This window comes from Lynx rufus, unplaced genomic scaffold (assembly GCF_022079265.1).
Source record: "Lynx rufus isolate CCGP_SWC_20201006 ecotype Redwood Valley unplaced genomic scaffold, mLynRuf1.p SCAF_24, whole genome shotgun sequence".
NCBI lineage: Eukaryota > Metazoa > Chordata > Mammalia > Carnivora > Felidae > Lynx > Lynx rufus.
Window position 1 is genome coordinate 5294517 of NW_025814839.1, and position 20432 is coordinate 5314948.

The 20432-nt window shown below is 60.4% G+C and overlaps 1 protein-coding gene across 1 annotated transcript; it reads right to left on the minus strand.

The window, feature by feature from the left end:
* Nucleotides 1-725: 725 nt before the first annotated feature.
* DDX54 (DEAD-box helicase 54) lies at nucleotides 726-20145 on the minus strand. Its single transcript, XM_047088176.1, has 20 exons — nucleotides 19939-20145; nucleotides 17006-17135; nucleotides 15524-15594; nucleotides 14763-14951; nucleotides 14605-14654; nucleotides 13795-13836; nucleotides 13574-13669; nucleotides 12790-12911; nucleotides 12592-12653; nucleotides 12380-12511; nucleotides 10756-10966; nucleotides 8482-8616; nucleotides 6919-7149; nucleotides 6753-6826; nucleotides 5824-6030; nucleotides 4593-4735; nucleotides 4390-4503; nucleotides 3595-3699; nucleotides 3270-3382; nucleotides 726-1340 (listed from the first exon to the last, which is right to left on the minus strand). The coding sequence occupies exons 1-20, from the start codon at nucleotides 20110-20112 to the stop codon at nucleotides 1108-1110; spliced, it is 2634 nt and encodes an 877-aa protein (XP_046944132.1). The 5' UTR covers nucleotides 20113-20145; the 3' UTR covers nucleotides 726-1107.
* Nucleotides 20146-20432: the final 287 nt, after the last annotated feature.

A 20432-nucleotide genomic window follows, 5' to 3' on the forward strand; every position in this document is an offset into this window, starting at 1 on the left:
AGGTGAAGCTGTTCATTCTGGACCTCTCTGCCATGCTGGCCAGTCTTGGGCAGGCCAAGCCCACACCTGCCTGCTAGCCCTGACCCAGGTAAGCAGGGGGACAGGGGGGCCCCCTGGAAAGGAAGTGCACACTTCCTGCGGGGTATGTGCTGAGTGGCTCTCACCGGAAAGATGGGACGGCCGTGCCCGCTGGGGCTGCCGTGGGAAGTGCATGAGAGGTATACAGCAAGAACTAAATAAATGTGGGCTAGCTGGGGGGCACCAGTCCCTCATCCACCACATGGCCTGGCACCGGGTCCTGCCTCCCAGGACAGTCACGGCATTAAACAAGCTGATGTCTGTCAGGTGTTTGGAACGAAGCCTGGTGCAAATTCTGGCAAATTCTAGGCGGGTGTTTGGTGAGTAAAACAGCGTCGGCAAGAGAGCCACACAGCAAACACCCGTTCACGGGGCGCCTGCTCACGAAGGCTCAGGTGAGAACCCAGCTGCCGGAGGCTGCCTTGACCGTCCCAGGACCCCAAGGCTTGGAGGGCAGAGGCCAGGACAGCTTCTGACCTCTGCGGTGCGGTGGGGACGTGTTAACTCCTTCACAGCTGTGGGGGAACAGCTGAGCCCTCTGCCCCCCACCCCACGGCCCCTCCCCTCCCCCAGCCCATGCACTCGCAGCTCATCAGGGCGCTGTCCCTTCCAGCTCCTTGGGCCGACTGCGCTCCTGCTCCACGGGGGGTGCTTGATAAAGGTTTATTACATTAAAAATACATCACCGGGCCTTAGGCACTCAGGGCTCGGGCCCGTGTGGCCGCCACCTCCAGGCTCAGGAACCACCCAGAACGCGGGGAAGCGGCAGCGGCGGGGTCGCCAACTCGGGCTTTGGCCGTCCCGACCTCGCTGGCAAACTCCCGTGCGCCCTCAAAGACCGTTTAAATGTCTCGTCTTGGGCAGAGGCTGCTGGCGCTCCGTGGCCGCACGACACTCCTCACGGATGACGGCGCCCGTGGGGAGCTCCGCCGGCGCCCGGCACGGGCCAGGCGCGCGGTGTAGACAGGGGACGTCTGCCGACGTCCGCGCTTGGGCCCGGCGAGGGGCCGGGGGGCCGGGCCACCTTCCTTACATGCTCTTCCTCACCTTGCCCTTCTTGGAGCGCGCGCCCCGGCCGAAGGCGCCCTGCTGCAGCTCCTGGGCGCGGCGCCGGTTGCGGGCGGAGAGCTGCTTGAGGCCCCCACGCTGCAGGAAGCGCAACTTCTGGGCTCGGCGCCGCTGCTTCAGAATCTGCTGCTTGGTCTTGAGCTCTGAGCGCACGCGGCCTGCAGGGCCAGCTGGGGTGCGGGGCTGGGACGCGCCTGCCAGGACAGGGATCCAAGGAGCTCAGCCTCCGGGATGGCTCCCGGCTCCCCCCTTCCGGGGGCCTCCAGACCACCCCTCGGGGGGCCCCACTCCCGTGCTGTGCTCACTGCTGTGGCCCCAGGGTCTGGCACGTCGTAGGTGCTCAATAAAGCTTACACAGTCTGCTGCTGCGGTCAATAGCACGGAACCGCAAGCCAACCCTGCCAGGGTTCAAATCCCAGCTGGGACCTCTTGGACCTCGGGCAAGTCACTTAACTTCTCTGAGCCTCAGTTCCCCACTCTGAATGACAGATAATAGCACCTGCCTACTGGGTCCCAACGAGGAGCAGACGAGTTACTATGTGGACAGTGCTCAGAACAAGGCCTAGCCCAGAGGAAGAGCCTCCTGAGGTTGATTATCATGATTACAGATCATTCAACAAAGATTTCTTGAGCATGTGCCCTATGGCGGGCACTGGGGACCCAGCACTGGTGGACAGACTCCAATCCTTGTCTCCCTGGATTGCATGCCTTAGGCTTGTTAGCTTAACCTTCCTTTGGTAGCAGAGCAGTCACAGAAGGCCAGAGAGGGAAAGGGACTTGCCCAAGGTCACACAGCAAAGTGGCAGCAGCCGAGGTCAATGGCGTCACCCGGGCTGCTTTCCCAGGTCTCCAGAAGGGCACTTAGCCCCTGCCTCCTGGCTCCCCACGAAGCTCTGGGTCCCCCTCCTCTACCATGTTCCCTCTCCCTGCCTGGCTCCTCCCTTCCCACGAGAGTGACCTTTTCAGGGCTCCCACACAGATGATCATTAAGGCGGCCCCAGATGTCTCCACTGGGGCCGGGGCGCCTGACAGGGGCCTGTCACCTCCTATGGGGACAAAGCTTGGAGGGAGAACAGCTGCTCCTTCCCAAGGCCCCCAGGCCATCCTCCCCTCCCCACAAACCGCCCGCCCGCAAGCCCAGAACAGCGGTCTGCTCCATCCCAGGTGGGCAGGGGCTGGGCAGCGAGGGTTGAGAGAGCCCAGCGGAGGCAGGGCCACATCACAGAGGCGCAGGGAGATGGAGACACAGACAGAGGCACAGAGAGGGAAAAGAGAGACATAGAGACACAGGGAGGGGGAGAGACCAACACTGGGAGATGTGTGTGTAGAGAGAGGAACAGAAACAATGAGGGAGACAGCAGGAGACAGAGAGGACAGAGAACAACCGAGAGATGCAAAGAAAGAAGACAGAAAAAGAATGAAGAGAGACAGGAGCAGGGACAGGGATCTAGAGTCACAGACGGAAAGACAGAAACTGAGACCCAGAGAGAGGACGCTTCTGAGAAAACCACAGACAGACGGAGAGGGACGGACAGGGGAGGCCCAGCCCAGGAGGAGGAGTGCCGACAGAGAGGGAGCACGGCCTCCAGGAGGCCTGGAGTGAGGATGGGGACGAGTCCAGCAGCTGGGACATGGAACAGGGCCCGGATGCAGAGGCACCCAAGAGGCAGTGACCAGCCCTGCGGGGTTGCGGGGAGGCCTTGGATGGGAGCACCCAGGTTGGGTCGCTGCCCTCGCCTAGAAGACGTTGCATCTTCTCGCCCCCAGGTCACGTGTGGTGTGCCCAGCATAGAGGCCGTTCCCCCAGAGCAAGGGGGAGCCCTCTGACAGCAAGCTCACTCCCAGAGGTGGGGGCAGCACGGGGGCCATCGCCCCTCAGGCCGTGGCAGGGGTCCTGAGTGCTGCCACCAGGTGGCCTTTCTGCCCCACGGGGCCGACCCGGCCCTGGCGCGCAGGGCAGCTGACCACGCTGTGCCTGGGGAGCGCAGGCCCTGCCGACACAGCCCGTTCAAATCCCACCGCAGCCTGGCGCCGGCCCAAGGGCTCAGGCCCCGATCAAAGAGAATCAAATGCCCAGATGATCCAATGGGCCACTTGCCACTCTGTTCTGAGGACCGTCCTACCTTGGCCTCTGCCCCGCTTCCCCCCTCTTCGCTCTGGGCCTCGCTGCTGGGATGCCCCTTCGTCCTCTGAGTCACGATCATCGACTTTCTGCTTCTGTTTCCACTTCCGGTAGCTGGGAAACGGTGTTAAGGAGGCTGCGTGCTGGACCCTGGTGCCCTAGACACCTACGTGGCAGGTCCTGCCCCGCTGGCAGACACAGGTCCCACCTCTGGGGGGCGGGGGCGGCAGGAGCCGCTTGGCCCCACCCCCTGGGCCCCACCCCCGACCCAGCTCCCACCTCCAGGGGACGCTGATAGAAGCCGCTTGGCCCCACCCCCCGGATACAGGTCCCGTTTGTAGGAGCTGCTGATGTAGTGGCCACTCTCCGTCTTGATCTTCTTCTTGTCTTCCTGGCCTGACTGTCCCACAAAGCGCTTCTTCTTACGGTCCCTGCGGGAGAGGGACTTGGGAGGGCTGCCATGGAGGGAGGGGGCCAGGGCGGCCCGCTTGCCCTCGGCGCCTGTTTCCACCCCAGCCCTCTTACTGCGTGGCTGAGAGGACTCAAGGGAGGCAGCGTGCCTGTGCCTAGCACGCAGCAAATGCTCAGTAAAGGCCTGTTCCCTGCCCCTCCTCGTCTCTTCCTGGCAGCCCAGGTGTGGGGTCACCGGGAACTGGGGGGCCTGGAACAGTGTTAGGGGCCCCTCTGGGAGGGTTCCCAATCCTACTCTGCCACCTCCTGGCTCTGCGACCCTGGGTGGGGTCCTATCACTCCTCTGGAACCAGAGTCCAAATGGGAGAAATGGGTCACGAGCTCTGTCTAGAAAGATGAGCTGGCAAAAAGGACAGATGGGTCAAGATGGGTCATACCCTGTTGTGTATGATGAAATTCAGGGGGCAGGAGGTGGGGGTGGGGGGTGGGGGTGGGGTCACTGTCCTCGCCATGTGTGATCACGTGGGACAACACGAGGGGGGGGTCACCATCTAGGCTGTGCACAATCAAATGGGGGGGGGGATTTCCCGCTCTAGAGGATCAAACAGGAGTCAGAATGGGCAGGGGGCCACGTGCCTGTTGCGTGGGACTACGTGGCAGACAGAGGGGCACGGAGGGCGCTCGCTCGCCTCGCTCGCTCGCTCGCTTACCACTTGAGCTGCTGCCGGCCCCTGGTCAGGTTCTGGGCTTCATCCCCCATCAGGTCCAGGACAGCACCAGCCACCTGCTGCTCGAATGCCCCCGCAGCCCCACTGATGCTCAGGCTGCAGGGGGAGGGGGGAACAGGTCACAGGGTCAATGGCGAGCCCATCAGGCCCGACCTGCCGCACCCCAGGACCAGCCAGCCACTGACCCCCGCTCACTGTCAAAATCCTTGGGCCGGTAGTGGATATAGAACTCCCGGTCCCGGTGCCGGGCCTCCTCCCTCCGCCTCTTGGCTCCCCGCTCAGGTCCCGGCTGCTGCCGCTTCCGGCCTATGACCTCTGTGAAGACATCCTGGCGGACAGAGGCCCCGGTCACACCGGCAGCCCCCCGGGAGCCCAGCTGGCCTCTCCACCCTCCAGTCCAGCCGGAGTCGAGAGCCAGGGGCTAAAAGTTTGGTATTGCCAGTTCCGCCCTCAGTTTCCTCGTCCGCGTTCCGGCACCGCCTCAGCACCGGCAGAGCAGACCGGGTGGGGGAGAGGGGGGCTGTGGTGCCAAGCGGGGCAAGACCCACCTTCCAGCCCCAGGCTGGTCCCTCAGACTGCATGACCAAGGCAAGGCCCTGCCCCTCTCTGGGCCTGGCCTGGTTCTACACGGTATGGACTAGTCCCAGGGTTTTCACCTGTAGTTTCGGGCTGCTGAGCCCTCTGTCCAAATCAAATAGAAGAGGGACATCCTGGTGGACGAGCAGATCCAGGACCTCGCCCACCAGGTGGACAGGCTGTCCGTGTCCCCCCGGCCTGCCTTCCAGCACGAAGGTCCCACGTCTGAAGCTGCCTGCGTCATGCCCCACTTCTCCCAAGAGTCCCCTCTGCCCCTTTCCTCCTGCCCTGGGCCTCAGGCTGAGACGGTCACAGTGACGATGACAATGATACGGCCGGCACTAGGGACCCTTGGGTGCTGCCGTGAATCTGCCCTGCGGGCCCGAGACCAGGGACCGTTGTCAACTGGCTGCTGTGCCCTGGTCCACAAGGTTCTGAAAATGAGCTTCCCTGAAATGCACTTGGTGGCAAAGGCCGAGCTGAGCCACCAAGAGGCTGCCTGTCACCTTGGCGTGGGGGCCGCACGTCACGTCCTGTTGCAGGACCTCCGATGCCTCTCACAGCAGTGACCCCCCCAGACCTCTGTGGGGTGTTAGGTCTACACAGGGCACCCACCCTGAAGATCCTGGATCCTGAGACACCTCCGGCACCGGGCTTTTGGGCGAGGCACAGGGACCACTCGGCGACGGGGAGGCTGAGGCTCCGAGTTACCGATTTGCACGTGTCAGGGGTGGAACCCGGCATCTACCCGCAGCGACTGCTCAGAGCCCTGAGAACAGCCCCACCTCTGCCCCTACCCCCTTGGCCCAGAATCTAGGGTCCCCAGGGTGGGGCCCATACCTCCAAACTCTCTGCCGCTGCCTCTTCCTCCTCCTCAGGCCTCTCTTCCCGGGGTGCCGGGCAGCCTGGGCCTGGGCCAGCTGGGCCCTCCTGCTGCCCCTGCCGCCCCTGCTGGAAGGTGGCGATGGCCTTGCGGTCCTTCTGCCGCTTGGCGCGCATCACCTGGCTGCTGAGGTCCCGGCTGGAGGCGTTGATCTCAAAGATGGTCTGTGGACGGGACACAGGAGTCCTTCACCCATGGGCCGCCTCCTCCCCGGCCCTGCCCTCACCAGTCTGGGGGGCTCCCTATGGCATTTCTCTCCAAGTCCTTTCAACGAGGTGGTTATTCTCATTACCTGCGTTTCACCATTAGAAACAGGAGGCCCAGAGAGGGCAAGTAACCAACCCAAGGTCACACAGCTGAGACAAGCCAGGGTGGGATTTCAAGCCCAGTTCACGTGGCTCTGAAACCAGTGCTCGTAACCATGATACTCTCCAGCTCTCCTTCCCTGATACTGGCTGCCAGGCTTGCCCACTCCCGGGAAGGTCTCTCTGCGTTTCCACGCGTGCCCCGCACAGGCACCAGGTGGGGTGCTCAGGGGGCGTCAAGAGGGGATGAGAGGCTACTGAAAGCCAGCTCCGGGCCTCTGACACGTCACTCCCCTCTGTGAGCCTCAGTCTACCCCTCTGGAAGTGGCAGGAGATGGCTACCACATGGTGAACCTACTGCAGACCAGCCGGGATGGTTCTAGAACGGGAGGCGTCTCTAGAGATACTGATGAACCAGAGCTGAGAACAAAGAACCTGCAAACTCCGAAGGAAAGCCCCGCCGGGGTCCCGCTGGGGGCGGGGGGCTCGGCCAGAGTCCCGGCTCCACGGCGGCCGCCGCGTGACCCCAGGCCGCAGAGGGCCTCACCCCGCCCCCCGTGTGCTCTCACCCCCTTACTCACCGCCCGCGAGCGGTAGCGCTTGATGGTGTCCACCATCCTCAGCCGCTGCAGCTCCTCCTCCTCGAAGCGCGAGCCTGGTGGGCGTGGGGAGGAGGTGTGAGGCCAGGGGCAGGCTCAGCGGGGCCCGCCCACTGCCCCCCGTCCCGTGCCCCAAGCAGGGACTCACTGAAGAGGGGGTGGAGGCCCAGCCCCGCGACGTCCAGCTCCTTGGCCCTCTTGATGGACTCGGGCGAGGGCGCGGGCCGGGAGCGCACGTACTGCTGCTGGGCGTTGTCGGCCACCCGGCCCAGGCCCCGCAGCTCCAGCGACGCTGACAGGGCGCTCCGGAGGCCGCCCTCCTCGTCGTCCACCACGCTCTGCGGCACCCGGCCCAGCACCCCGTCCCCACCGACCGCACCTGCCAGCACACACGCAGAGCCCGTCCGGCCCGGCCCCAGAATCACGAAATAAGCCGCAGGTACAGAGCAGCTCCCACCGCCAGCCGCGCGCCCACGGTTACGGCCCGAGGGCCGCCGCCTGTGTTTACGAATATAGTCCTACTGGAACTCGGCCCCATCGATCCGTTTTCTCACTGCCCCTGGCTAACTTGTGCTCCAAGGGCAGGGTTGAGCAGGTGCCACGGACCGTATGACCTGCAAAGCCCGAGCTGTTGGCTACTGGCCCTCTGCCGACTCGCCCACAAGACCACCGAATCGCCACGACACTCCCTTACAGGGGAGGAAACTGAGGCTCAGCAGGGGTTGGGAGTCTTGCCCAGCAGCTCTTCAGCCCCCACGCTGAGTCAGGAGCCTGCCGGCCGGCCTTCCTCTGCACGAAGTCGGCCCCGGGCCAGGCCACCCACCCTGGCTGGCGCTCAGGCAGACGCAGGATGGTCTCCACTGAAAGCCAACTACTCTGTGGGTGGCGTCATGCTGGGACACTGCTGTGGGGGCTCCTTCCCTCTCCCTGCCCCTCCCACCCCCGCCGCCCGGTGTCGATCCGGGTCTGCCACAGGCTCCAGAATGGCATTTGGGTGCCGGGCCCAGGGGCTCGGCCACAGGGGCTCCTGACGCTCCGAGGCACAGAGGCGGCGCACGGCGAGCACAGGGTCCGTTTACACCGGGCCTCCCGCCTCCCCGCTTGGTAACAAGGAACGCGGGGTGCGTGGCTTGGCCTCACAAGTTCTCCGACGAACGCACGAGAACGTGTGCGTTGAGGGCTCGATGGGTGGCAGGCCCATAGGTGGAGGCTGCCATGACCGCCGTTTCCTGCCCTACGTGATCCCACCCCACAGAGAGCGAAGGAAAGTTCTGTGAGCTCGGCCTAAACCCGAGTCTCCCTCTACCTGCCTGAGACTGCCCCAGAAACTCAGTTAAGTGCAGGGTCTCGAACATATACCTCCAGCAGCTGGGCACACAAGAGAAGTGGGGGGTGAAGGCTGCAGTGAACCGGGGGCGGGGGGGGGGGGGAGAGGAGGGGGGCATCTATCCAGGCATGTGGCCTAGCACCGCCTGTACAGCAACCCCAGGAAAAGGCAGACTCAGCACAGCCAGACCTGACTGTTTTCCAAAAGACACCAGAAACCTGGACTTCTATGTGAAATCCTGAATTTAAAATACGGGGATCTCGCCCCAGGGCCAAATCGAGCCCTACCTCCTCCCCAAGCCAGGACAGCGTCACCCCGGGCTGCACCAGCAACCCACAGGGGACCCACAGGAACTCCTGTCCCGGTGCCCCGGCCTCTGCTCACCTGAGGGCCCTTCATGGGGGCGGGCAAGGGTGAGGGCACGGCCGAGGAACAGGTGCAGGTCCAGCAGATAGGGGACCTCGTCTGGAGCCACCAAAGAGTAGGCTGTGCCACTTCGGCCCGCCCGGGCCACGCGGCCTGTGGGAAGAAAAGGTCAAGTTGAAGCAAAGACAAGGGACTCCACGACCCAGCATGAGTCCCACTGGCCCCACTCTAAAGCAGCAAGCCAGGCCAAGGCCGCACTTCCCCGAGCCGCTGTCCCCAACTACAAAAGGAGAAGGGGCACCAACGATCACCGGGGTTCCCTGCACGAGCGCACGAGTCAACGCCGCGCTCTGGGAAGTCGGCAGAAACAAAGATAAGGCACCTCGCTCATTGTCAGTATCAGAAGTGTGCAGTGTCCCCACTTTGGGAGATCTTCCCCCAAAGACCTGACAGAGAACTGGCTAAATGAACGAGCTGGAAACCCCAGGGTGGGACTTACACAGGCGAGGAAAGGGGCCAGCACACTGTGGCCGGTGACCAAAGCCGGACCCCTATTTGTATAAATAAAGTTTCACAGGCACACAGCCACGCTCCTTCATTTACGTATCTTCAAGGGCTGCTTTCACGCTACAGTGGCAGAGATCATTGACACTAGAAGCCCCCAGAGCCTCAAATCTTTACTTTCTGGTCCTTTACAAACACAACTTGCCCACCCGTCATAGAATGATGCTTAATGGTGAGCGAAAACCACGCACGACGTACACTGATGGAAGAAACAGGTTACAGGAAGGAATATCCGGCGACTCTCGTTCTGTGTTAAGCGAACCCCAGGGTGACCCTACTTTGGGCTTGTTTCTGTCTCTTGTAAAAACAAAGTGTCTCCATATTCAGGAGGTTCATTTGGGGTGGTCTGACTCACACTTGGTCATAGAGCACAGGAGAAAGTCCCCTTGGGGGTTCTGCGGACCCCACAAGGAAACTGCAAGCCACCCCTCCCCAGAGCCATGGGAACCAGGGCACCACAAGCAGCAACCAAAGGGAGACCAGGCCCCCTGATCCGCAGCAGGGGACCCAGATGGCGCCTCCCACACACCCCGACTGGAGGTGGAGGCGGTTCTCCCGGGGCCCACCACGGGTGGCCACCGTTTACTCATTCAACGACGTTGAATACACGGAACCTGCCGGCCAGATTCTTCTCTCACAGACGCGTGGTTACCTTACCGGCATTTACAAATGCAACACGCACCTTCGTGAGTGAAGAGGAGACAAAGAAAGCAGAATGGTGGTGGCCAGGGCTGGGGGAGGGAGGATGGGGAGCTCGTGTTTCATGGGAACGGAACTTCAGTTTGGAAAGAAGGAAAGGTTCTGGACGTGGCTGGTGGCGATGGGTGCACAGCCATACGAACGTACTCACTGCCCCTGAACTCACCCCTAAAAACGGTAACTGTGTGTTATGTACGCTTTACTGCTGTTTTTAAAAAGACAGCAGTGACGAGGGACACAGCAAAGTGACAGCCATGTCACCAGGGAGGCAAGAAGGGACGGTGGTGAAGAAGGGGTTCCAGCCCCAGCTGCCCCACTTTGCTACCTGTATGACCCCCGGCCAGTTATTAACCTCCCTGGCCTCAGCTTCCTCATCTGTGAAACAGAGCCGATGCCGCTGACACCCGCTACGTAGGGCTGTCACAAAGACAAAAAGAGCGAGTAAAACATTGGCACCTGGCCCCGCAGGAGCGCTGGGGACCATCGAGTGGCCATCACATCACTAACGAGAGGCACGCGACTCACTGCCTTCCATTGCTCTGTTTCATTTTGTAGTTTTCCTGCTATGTGCGTGCCTTACTTTTATCACTGGAGATTAAAGAGTACTTGGTCCGGGAGGGCTGAGAGGAAGGGGGGCCCCATGCGCGGACTCGACAAAGTCAGGAGCTCCTGTCCACCGTGGGTGAACAGGAGGCAGAGGGGTCTGCGGGTGTTTAAATTGTGTGAAGGTTTAAAGGAGAGGAGCTGACCAGACAAAGTGACAGAGTTGCAGGGAGGGGGCTGTGAGGAGGAGGGGCTCAGGGGACGTGTCATCGGGCACCATGACAGCAAAGGGAGGCAGCGAGCCTAGGACGGGGAGTCAAAGTGGGAGGATCGGCGCTCAGAGCCGTGGGAATCGTGGCCGCGCCGTGCCCGGAGATGCGAACGCATGGGCCCTTCCCCATGGGCCCTCGAGTTCTCCAGCTGTGGCTCCAAGCCCCGCGGTCGCGGCCCCCGCCCGGGGCCCCGATCCAGCTCCTGACTCCTCACCCACGCGGTGCAGGAAAAGCTTGCCCTTGGCAGGAAAGCTGTAGTTGATGACGTTGTCCAGCAGCGGGATGTCCAGGCCACGGGCCGCCAGGTCCGTCACGATGAGGGTGGAGCACTTGCCGTGGGTGAACTTGGCGAGGTTGATCTTGCGGGCCGTCTGGTCCAGGGCGCTGTAGATGTGCGCGCAACTCACCCCCTGGGTCGTCAGCAGCTGCGCGGAGTGAAGACGAGAGGGAGGGAGAGGGGTAAGGAGGCTGGCGGGAGGCGGGAGAGGAGGCCAGGCCATGGCAGGGGTGCCACGGTGTGGTGGTAGGACCAAGGGTTCTGGGGTCGGGTCCCTGTGGTCTGAGTCCCAGCTCTGGGGGTAGGTCCAGCCCGGTGTCTTCATCAGCACAAAGGGGACTTCACCCCACGTCTCTGCAGGGCTGTTTTGAGTACCGAAGCAGAGGACAGGTGCTGAGGTCTCCCCTAGAGAAGTACCGGCCCAGGACACAAACTCTGCCGCTAAGAAGCTGTGTGACCTTGGGCAAGTTACCTAACCTCTCTGTGCTTTCACTCTCCTTATCTAGAGGATAAGGAAACTAAGAGTTCCCTCTATGTAGCCTTGCTGTGAAGATTAAATGAGCAAATATGCACACAGGGCTGAGCGCAGGGCCTGGAACGCAAGAAGTGCCGTGACGGTGTGAACTGCTCTTCAAAAACTACTACTTTGGTTTTACTCATCAGTGATTCCAGCAGCTGCACGGAGGAACCACCGTTAAAAGCGCATCAGCCAAGTGAAACCCAGTGAGCTGCGTCCTCAGAATACAGACCCCAGGTGGGGCAAACCCGGGGTAGGTGGTGACGACTGGCAAGGGGCCCCAGCAGCCTCCGGGGCACGCGGACTGCCCCACGCCAAGGATCACAGGTATATATGTATGGAAAAACTCATTAGGCTGCTCCCGTAACGGGTGCCCAGGTGGCTCAGATGGTTAAACATCCGACTTCGGCTCAGGTCATGATCTCACGCTCCGTGGGTTCGAGCCCCGCGTCGGGCCCTGTGCTGACGGCTCGGAGCCTGGAGCCTGCTTCGGATCCTGTGTCTCCCTCTGTCTTTGCCCCTCCCCTGCTTGCTGTCTCTTGTTTCTCTCTCTCTCAAAAATAAACACTAAAAAAAAAAAAAAGCTGCTCTCGTGAGCTTAGGACGCCTTCCTTACACAGCTTCCAGCTTGCAGGGTACGTCTCCACTTTAAAATGTGAGATTTGGGGGACACTGAAAACCTACAAGAAACGGTAGGATTGTGGGGGATGTACTTCCAAATAACCTGGATGCGGGGGAGGATCAGAGAACTCAAGACCGGCTGCGTGCTGATACCCGAGTACTTGGGAGTCAGTCACGCCATCTGCCGATGTTAGTGTGCGTTCAGAATTCTTCACGATAAAAAGTTAAAGAACAAAAGGGCTCCGGCCCTGGCCTGCGTCCAGCTCTGGTGCTGCCCTCTGGTGGCCGCACACGGAGCTGCAGCTCCGGCGGGGCGGGGCGGGGCGGGGCGGGGCGGGGCGGGGCGGGGCGGGGCGGGGCGGGGCGGGGCGGGGCGGGGCGGCCCTGGGCAACCCCGTCCCGGCTCCCTCAGGCCCCTCTCACCTCGCTGAGGTACTCCGCGTGGTGCTTCGTGGCCACAAACACCACCGTCTGGTCCTGGGGCCGCACGACGGTGCGCAGCAGGTGGAGCAGCACGGCGGCCTTGGTGTCCTCGCGCACAAGGAAGAAGGAGGTCTGCGGGGAGAGGGGCGGCGCAGGGTGGGCTCCCGGGGCCTCGGCCATGGGCCCGGGAAGGGGCACGGGCGGAGCCTCACCTTGAGCTGCTCGTTGAGTTTGGCATCCACGTCGAGCCGGATGAGCACGGGCTCCGTGAGGCCTACAATCGGTCGGCACAGGGAAGGTGGGGGTGGGGGGAGGGAGTCACAAAACCAAGCCCCGCCCCTCCATCCCCACCCCCCCACCCCCCCCCCCCTGCCCGGCCTCCACCCCCAGCGGCGGCCCGGCTCACTCACCGGCCCGGGCGAACTCCACCAGCAGCCTGGGCAGCGTGGCAGAGAACAGGACCGTCTGGTGGCCCCCGGGGAGGCGGCAGAGGATTTCCTGCAGCTGCTCGGCAAACCCCATCTCGAAGAGCCTGGGGGACAGAGGGCGGGGGTCGGGAGAGGGGCTTCCGTTCCCGCGAGCCCCCAACCCGCGCCCCGGCCCCCACCGCACTCTGCCACGCGGACTGGCGTGCGGCCCACGTGCTCGACTCGCTCTCCGGCCCCCCTTTTCTCCGCGTGACCTCCTCAGCCCCAGCAGCACCGACCTAAAAACTGTGTCTGTTCTCAGGAATGCGCAGGGTCACGCTGAAGCCAGTGTGGGCAGCCCCCGCCCCCGTCTCGTGTCCTCAGGTACCGACTCTCCCAGCACCTGCCCGCACAGGCTGCTGGGTCCCCAGCCCGTGGATGAGCCCGCCAAGGCCCACGGACCCTCAGATTCACCCGAATTCACGGGGCTGCTATGTGATCCCACCCCTATCTGCGCTCCCAGCCGTGTGCTCCTTTCTAGTTCTCTGACACCGCCTGTTGGTTGTTTTGCTGTTGTCTTTGGTGCCCCTAAAAGGGAATACCGGAGGCAAACGCAAAATAAAAACCAGAAGGCCATGTCAGCTCCGGTGCCGCCTCGGGTCTGCGGCCCACGTTTGGGAAAGCACTGCTCTGGGCAGGCCACGCAGGTCTCTCCCGGCAAAGTCCTTCCTCCCGGCCCTGGAGCCAGCCTTGACGCGGGGGCACGGCGGGGCACCCGGGGCCTCACCTGTCTGCCTCATCGAACACCACGTACTCCACGCTCTGCAGCTTCAGGTTCATCTCCACAGCCACGTGCACCAAGCGCCCGGGGGTGGCAATGATTCTGGAAGGGGGGGGTGCGGGCTGGGTCACCCGGGGCCAGGGCCGCCGGCAGAGCCCTCCCCGCGCTCCCCAGCAGTCGGCCATCGGGGAAGGGGCCCCAGACCGCCATCCCCAAGCCAAACTCACACGTCGGGATTTTCGTGCAGGGCTGCAAACTGGTCTTCTATCCTAGGGGGGAGAGGAGGTGAGAGCGAGACGGAACGGGTCACTTTAGTCCCTCTCCCTAACCAGACACCCAGGCGAGGCCCGCACCCCAACCCGAGGCTCAGACGCGGGGAAAGGCTATTGCTGTCGTACTAGGCAGAGGCACTGCCCTGACAAGACTTACAAGTTCAAACATACAGAAGGACTGATACCACAAAGAACTCCCACCGGGTTCCCGTCCTTGCCCTCAGACCCCTGGGCACACAGCCCTAACTTGAGTCCTCCTCTGAAACATCCTCGGGACCCCTGGGGGAGCCAGAATTTTGAGTGTGGCCTAGTACAGCCCAGGGAGGCGTTTCTGGCGATCACAAACCCCCACTTTCCCAGGGTGCTCATCTGTGGGACAAGTGTGCTGACTACACACACACACACCCCCGCCAGAAGGTGGTACCAGCACATTTTCCCAACTGGGGCGATTACAGACCTCCCTGATGTCTGGGCAACAGCTCACAAGTACGTGCACGTATTAAAACACGTACAACCGAGCTACCCATTTAGTTGACCCTGCGCACTGGTGGCTCCTTCGGGAGCCCCGGATCCTCGGTCCGAGTTCCGGAACCTCGGTCAGAGTTGTGTGGGAAATTCCTGGTGTTTTACTGCACGTTTCCCTCCTTTGAGGAGTGTGCAGAGACATTGTTCGTGAGCAACCCAGGCTCAGTTAATCTGATACCCTGGAGACACGGGGTATGCTTTCATGGTGGTGACCATGGCAAGGGGCAAGGGCACACTTACTTGTCCCCGCCCAGGATCAGGGCGGTCCTGAGGCCTGTGAACTTGCCCAACTGGAGAGAGAGAGAGAGAGAGAGAGAGAGAGAGAGAGAGATGACTCAGCCCACGCAGGCCTCCCTGACCGGCCCCAGCTCAGCCCAGCAGCCCCGGCCCCAACACACCTCCTTGGTGAACTTCATGGTCTGCAGGGCCAGCTCGCGGGTGGGTGAGAGGATGAGGGCACGGGCCCCAGTCTGGGCGCTGCGGGTCTTGAGCCGCTCAAACATGGGGATGAGGAAGCAGGCCGTCTTGCCGCTCCCCGTCCGGGCCATGGCCACCACGTCCTTGCCATCCAGGATCATCGGGATGGTCTGGAGAGGCATGGGCAGGGGGAGGGTAGGGTCAGCTCCACGCGATCCAGAGTGTCGAGTCCCCCGGGGTGTGGGCGAACTGGGGTTCTTGTTAAGTGGGAAGGGGCTTGTTGCCCAGTCCTGAGCCCATTCCTGCCAAGGCTTATTTGTACACTTGCAGGGACAGGCAGCTCACTACCCCCACCTCTTTCCGTGGGTGAAACACCGTTCTTTAGGTCAAGCCAGACTCTACCTCCCTGTCTCATCCTCCTCCTCCTTGGGACCTCAGAGAATCGTTGTCTACATCTTGGCTAAATGTCTGAGGACAACACCCACAAGCAGGGGGTGACAATGGGGTGCCTGTGAGCTGCCCGGGAGGGGGCCCAGCGGTAGGTAGCCAGGGGGAGGCTCGAATGGCAAAGAGGCCCGACTTTCTCCACCTGTGAAACGGACCAGCTGTGTGGGGCTTCAGCCAGACTAAGAGGGGATCAACGTGACAGCCGGGACAAGGGGTGGGTGTCAAGAGGCTGGACAGGAGGACCAAGTCGGTCGTCCCCTCCTCCCCAACTCCATTAACTTGCCCCATCTCGTACCTTCCTCTGGATGGGTGTTGGCACCTTGTAGCCCTTCTTCATGATGCCCTTGAACACTGGGTAGCTCAAGCCTGGGAAAGACACAGGGATGGTCAGGGGGAGGGGAGACCCTAGGGCCCGTTACAGAAAACTACACGGGACAAATGACTGTGTCATCAACAAATTAACAGCCGGAAGAAAAGAAAAGCGACAGAATAAAACTGAGAGAGACTCGGGAGACGCACCTGCTGACTGCGGGGCGGGGGGGGGGGGGGCATGAACCTCCTGGGGATTGCTTTGAACACACTTAGTGCCACCACACAACTGGGGTCTGAGAGTGGCGGGGGCTCGCAGGGTGCTGGGGAGCTGTGCCTGTTCAGGCGTGGTAAGCTCCTGCGTCTCCTGGAGGCATGTGGGAATTATTCAGGGATACCAGAGCGGAGGTCTGCGATTCGCTTCAGAATCCTCCGGGAAGACGGGGACAGAGGACACAGGACTAACTGTTGAAACTGGCAATGGGTACTGGGAGCTCACTGTTTTCTAGTTTTTGATACGTTTGAAATTTTCTATAGATAAAAGAAAGGGTGGTAAGTTGCCAGGGCCCGTGATGGGCACGGGCGTGGGTGCTGACAAACGAAGCATGTGGTCCCATGTGGGGGAGGTGGCCTTTAGAGACTGAATGGGACGGGCCTTGCGGCAATGGGATGGCAAAAGGAGGCCTGGGGACAGGGAAGTACCATGGTTGTAGCTGGTTTTTGGTCAATCCTTCATTTTTACAATTCAGGAAGGCAGAAAGTAGCCACGTGTAAATGCTTTTATTTGCTTTTTCTCTAATTATTGATGAAATTTAGCACAGTTTTAGTACATGAACCTGCTGTCTAAATTCCTTTTGTGAGCCGACTCTTCATTTCCTTCACCCAATTTTCTATCAGGGTATCTTTTTCTTATTGATTCGTAAAAGCTCTTTGTATATCAAGGATATCAACCCTGTATCTGTCCGAAAGGTTGCAAGTATATCCCTGAGACAGCATTTACTTTAACTCAGTTTACAGCGTTTTTTGGCATACATATGTCTGATTGAAAACAAGTCAAATTGGACAATGTTCAGATCATACTTACAAAGGGCTTCTTTTTTTTAGAATTACAAAAATATTCACCTTGACATTTAAATCTTTGTGCCGGGTGCTACTGATTTGTAAAGAGCAAGAAAGAGGGTTTAGCGTTATTTCCAGTGAGCCAGGTGTCCCAGTCCCACCCAGCTATTCCACCTTCCCTCCCTCTGCTCTGAAACGCATTCTGTCATGCAGTAAATCCCCGAATGTCCTGGCCCATTCTGTCGCCAGCACTGCTTTAACGGCTCTCTCGCTGGGCCAGGCCTCAGTGCACCAAACAGTTGCCACAGTGCTGGGCCCAGAGCAGACATCAGTCGCGGACCGCAGAGGGCATGACGAGCCCCTGCTCCTACTGCCCCACTGTCCCCGGATGCCTGGCGTGATCACCCACCCATGGACTGGAAGCCTCCGGATTTCTTCTTCTTCTTGTTCTGGGCTCGTACCATGTCCCGGGTGTCGGGCTCCACATCTGAGGTGCATTCCGAGGTGGGGAAGGTGGGCAGGGGTCTGCCAGGTCCCAGCTGGGAGGGAGGAACGGAGAGGCGGTGTCACTCCAGGCACAAACAGACCACGGGGGACAGGGAATATCTTGCTGCGGACGTCCCCCCCACATTCAGGCCGATGTCGCCCCTGCCAGATCACGTGACTTCCCTGCGAAAGGGCTCTCCTACAACCTCTGAAATGGTCAGAGAGTGGGCTGTGTAGACGGACTGCCTAGCTTTCAATCCCAACTGTCACTTACCAGTTGTGAGACCTCAGACCAGAGACTTTATCTCCCTGAGTCTGTGTTTCCCCATCTGGGAAACGTGGGAGATGGACCATGGCACACGCCTCCCTTGGTGTTGTAAAGACTAAATGGGTTAAGTAGAAAGCCTAGAACAGCACCCAACACATGCCTGCGGTGTCATCATCATCGTCATTCTGGCCTGTCATTCAAAGCCCAAGTGAAAAACTCTAGGGGCGCCTGGGTGGCTCCGTCGGTTAAGCGTCCGACTTTGACTCAGGTCGTGATCTCGTGGTTCGTGGGTTCGAGTTCTGTTATCGGGCTCTGTGCTGACGGCTCAGAGCCTGGAGCCCGCTTCAGATTCTGTGTCTCCCTCTCTCTGCCCCTCCCCTGCTCATGCTCTGTTTCTCTCTGTCTCAAAAATAAATAAAACATAAAAAAAAATCAAAAACTCTAGAGGGTCAATCAAAGCATGCAGTGTGTGTGTGGTACTAGACTTTCCAAGCTGCCCTGTTCTGGTCCATCACTTGTCCCCACTCTGCTCTCTCTCTCCTGTTGGCCTTCTTCCCGCTTATCCAGAACCTTCTCACTTGTGCTGGCACAGCTATACCCAACCCAGACACCTCCTCTGGGGAGCCTTCTCAGACCACAGGACTGTCCCCCTGGCTCTCAGAAATAACATTTCTGGGGACACCTGGGCGGCTCAGTCGGTTAGGCGTCCGACTTCAGCTCAGGTCATGATCTCACGGTTCGTGAGTTCGAGCCCCACATCGGGCTCTGTGCTGACAGCTCAGAGCCTGGAGCCTGAAGCCTGCTTCGGATTCCGTGTCTCCCTCTCTCTCTGCTCCTCCCCTGCTCATGCTCTATCTCTCTCTCCTTCAAAAATAAATAAAAAGCATTAAAATTTTTTAAAAGAAATTAAAAAAAAACATTTCTGGAGCACTAATTCATGATAATGGTTAAAATTTCCATGGTGCTCCCTCTAAGCCAGGTGCTGCTCTGAGCATTCATATAAATTAGCTCACTTAATTCTCACAGCGACTCTGGGAAGTAGGTACTATTAGTCTGTCCATTTTAGAGAGAAGGAAACTGAGGCACGGAGCCATGAAGTGACCTGCCCAGGCTCACACGGTCAGCAGGGATTTGAACCCTGGCTTCAGAGTCTATGTTCTTTCCTCTGTGACCCTCTATCGTCCCTACAACTGTCTGGGCCAGAGCTGTGAGCTAAGAATGGATTTTACACATTTAAAAGGTTAAAAAAAAAAAAAAATCAAACAAAGCAGACAGTGCCCTTACGTGGCCCCATGAAGCCTAAAATATTTACCATCTGGTCCTGAATAGGAAAAGTTTGTCGGCCTGTGAAAACAAAGTGCTTGGAACACACTGGGGCCCCCGAAATGTTTACTGAATGAGCAGAATGCACGAACACTGTAATTTCACCCTTGCAACAGTCTTTGGGCAGCATATAATCATCTGCTTCCTATGCATGTGGAAACTTCTGCCCTCTACAGATGTGGCACAGAGCGGTTAAGCAATGTCTCTGAAGTTCCACAGCCAGTACAGGGTTGGGCCACATTTGAACACAGGGCGAAGCTCTTTGAACCAGATCCATGCGCTCTTCTTTGGCACCTGCGCTCTGTGCCCTCCTGTGCTTTAGTAATTTCTCCACATTTATAGAGCACCTACTGTATGCCAAGCACTGGGTTCACTGGGGTGAGGCAACACAGTAAGATCCTGTCTGGTCCCTGACCTGGAGGAGCATAGATCCCTCTCTTCATATAAATATGCACTCTTTCATCTACTTATCCAGACCCTGCTCTGTGTCAGACACCGTCTGGTCACACGGCTGTGGGAAATAATGGGCTTTAGCTCTTTCGCATTAGTGGTGCTCACACCCGCCCCCTCCATTTGCATACAGTTGGCACTCAGTAGCGGAAACAGTACAAGCCCTGGAACCGGAGGTCTCAATCCCGACTCTCCGCTCACAAGCTGCGAAGTCTTGGTCAAGCTCCTGAACCCCTTTAGGCCTCACGGTCCGCCTCTGGAAAATGGGGAAGGCCGCACTTGGCTCAAGGGGCTGGGGTGCGGATTAAATAAATAAGGCATGTAAAGTTCTCAGCAAGGAGCCCGGCGCATGGAGCCTGGCCAGCAAACGCATGTTTAATTTACTATTGGTTACCCAGGGCGGCGTCAATGCCTCAAACCACGCGGCCCAGCCTCCCCTTAATTTAACCTCACAAGAATCCCGCAAACTCTCCAAGTCGGAGTTTCGGCACCCGCACTTTTCATTGGACCAAAAGGAGCGAGGACCCGCCCCCTGGGCGAGAAGTAGCCAATGAGGCGCGCGCGACCAAAAGCCGGCCAGGAAGGCCCGCAGGCCCCGGACCCCGGAACGCAGAGACTCTGGGCCATCGGGAGCCGCGGCGTGACGGGCACGGACGCACGTGCTCACGCCGGCGGCCCTGCCCCCGACCCCCGGCCAGCCGACCTCTCCCCACCCTCAGCTGTGACCACTTCCCCAGCTGGGGAAACCCAAGCGCGGGGCGATGCGGGGGGCTGGGGCTCGGGCCCCAAAGTGTGTCCCGGCCCCGCGCTCCTACCTTCTGGGCCCGGGCGTCATCTTCCGCCTGAATCTCAAACTCGCCGTCCTCTGAGTCGCTGCTGCGAGCCTGGGAGGCCGCGCCTCGGCGCTTCCGCAACCCTTTCTTTTTCCTCCACTGGGCCATGGCAGCACGGGACCGAGGTCCGGCCGCCGGGCGCGTGCCGGCCGCCATGCGGGCCCCGGCGCAGGGAACCGGGGAAGGGGGCGGGGCCCGCGGGGACGTACCAACGGCGCGGCCGAGGAGGGGGCGCCGCGTCAACGTGGCCCCGCCTGCGCTGCCTCCCCTTTTGCAGTCCCGGGAGGCTTGGGGCGCACACACGGACCCACCCCTGACTGGCGTGAGAGGTCCCTCTCTAGGTTTTGGAGAACTCCGGGGGCGTCATAAACGGGGTGCCTCACCCCCGGTGCTAATGGTTCCGGCCGCGCCGCCCCGCCCCTCTCTGGTTGCCGCGGGTTGCGCGCGCCGAGCCCACGTCGTTAGGGCCTGGCTGC

What these genes read in the sequence shown, in the direction of transcription:
- DDX54 (XM_047088176.1), bottom strand. Translation starts at nt 20,112, where the DNA reads ATGGCGGCCGGCACGCGCCCGGCGGCCGGACCTCGGTCCCGTGCTGCC. An exon ending in CCCCCATGAAGGGCCCTCAG is followed by an intron (nt 7,150 to 8,481) that starts GTGAGCAGAGGC and finishes GTGTGCTGGCAG; the next exon opens with GTGCGGTCGGTGGGGACGGG. An exon ending in AGCTCCTACAAACGGGACCT is followed by an intron (nt 3,383 to 3,594) that starts GTATCCGGGGGG and finishes ACCGTTTCCCAG; the next exon opens with CTACCGGAAGTGGAAACAGA.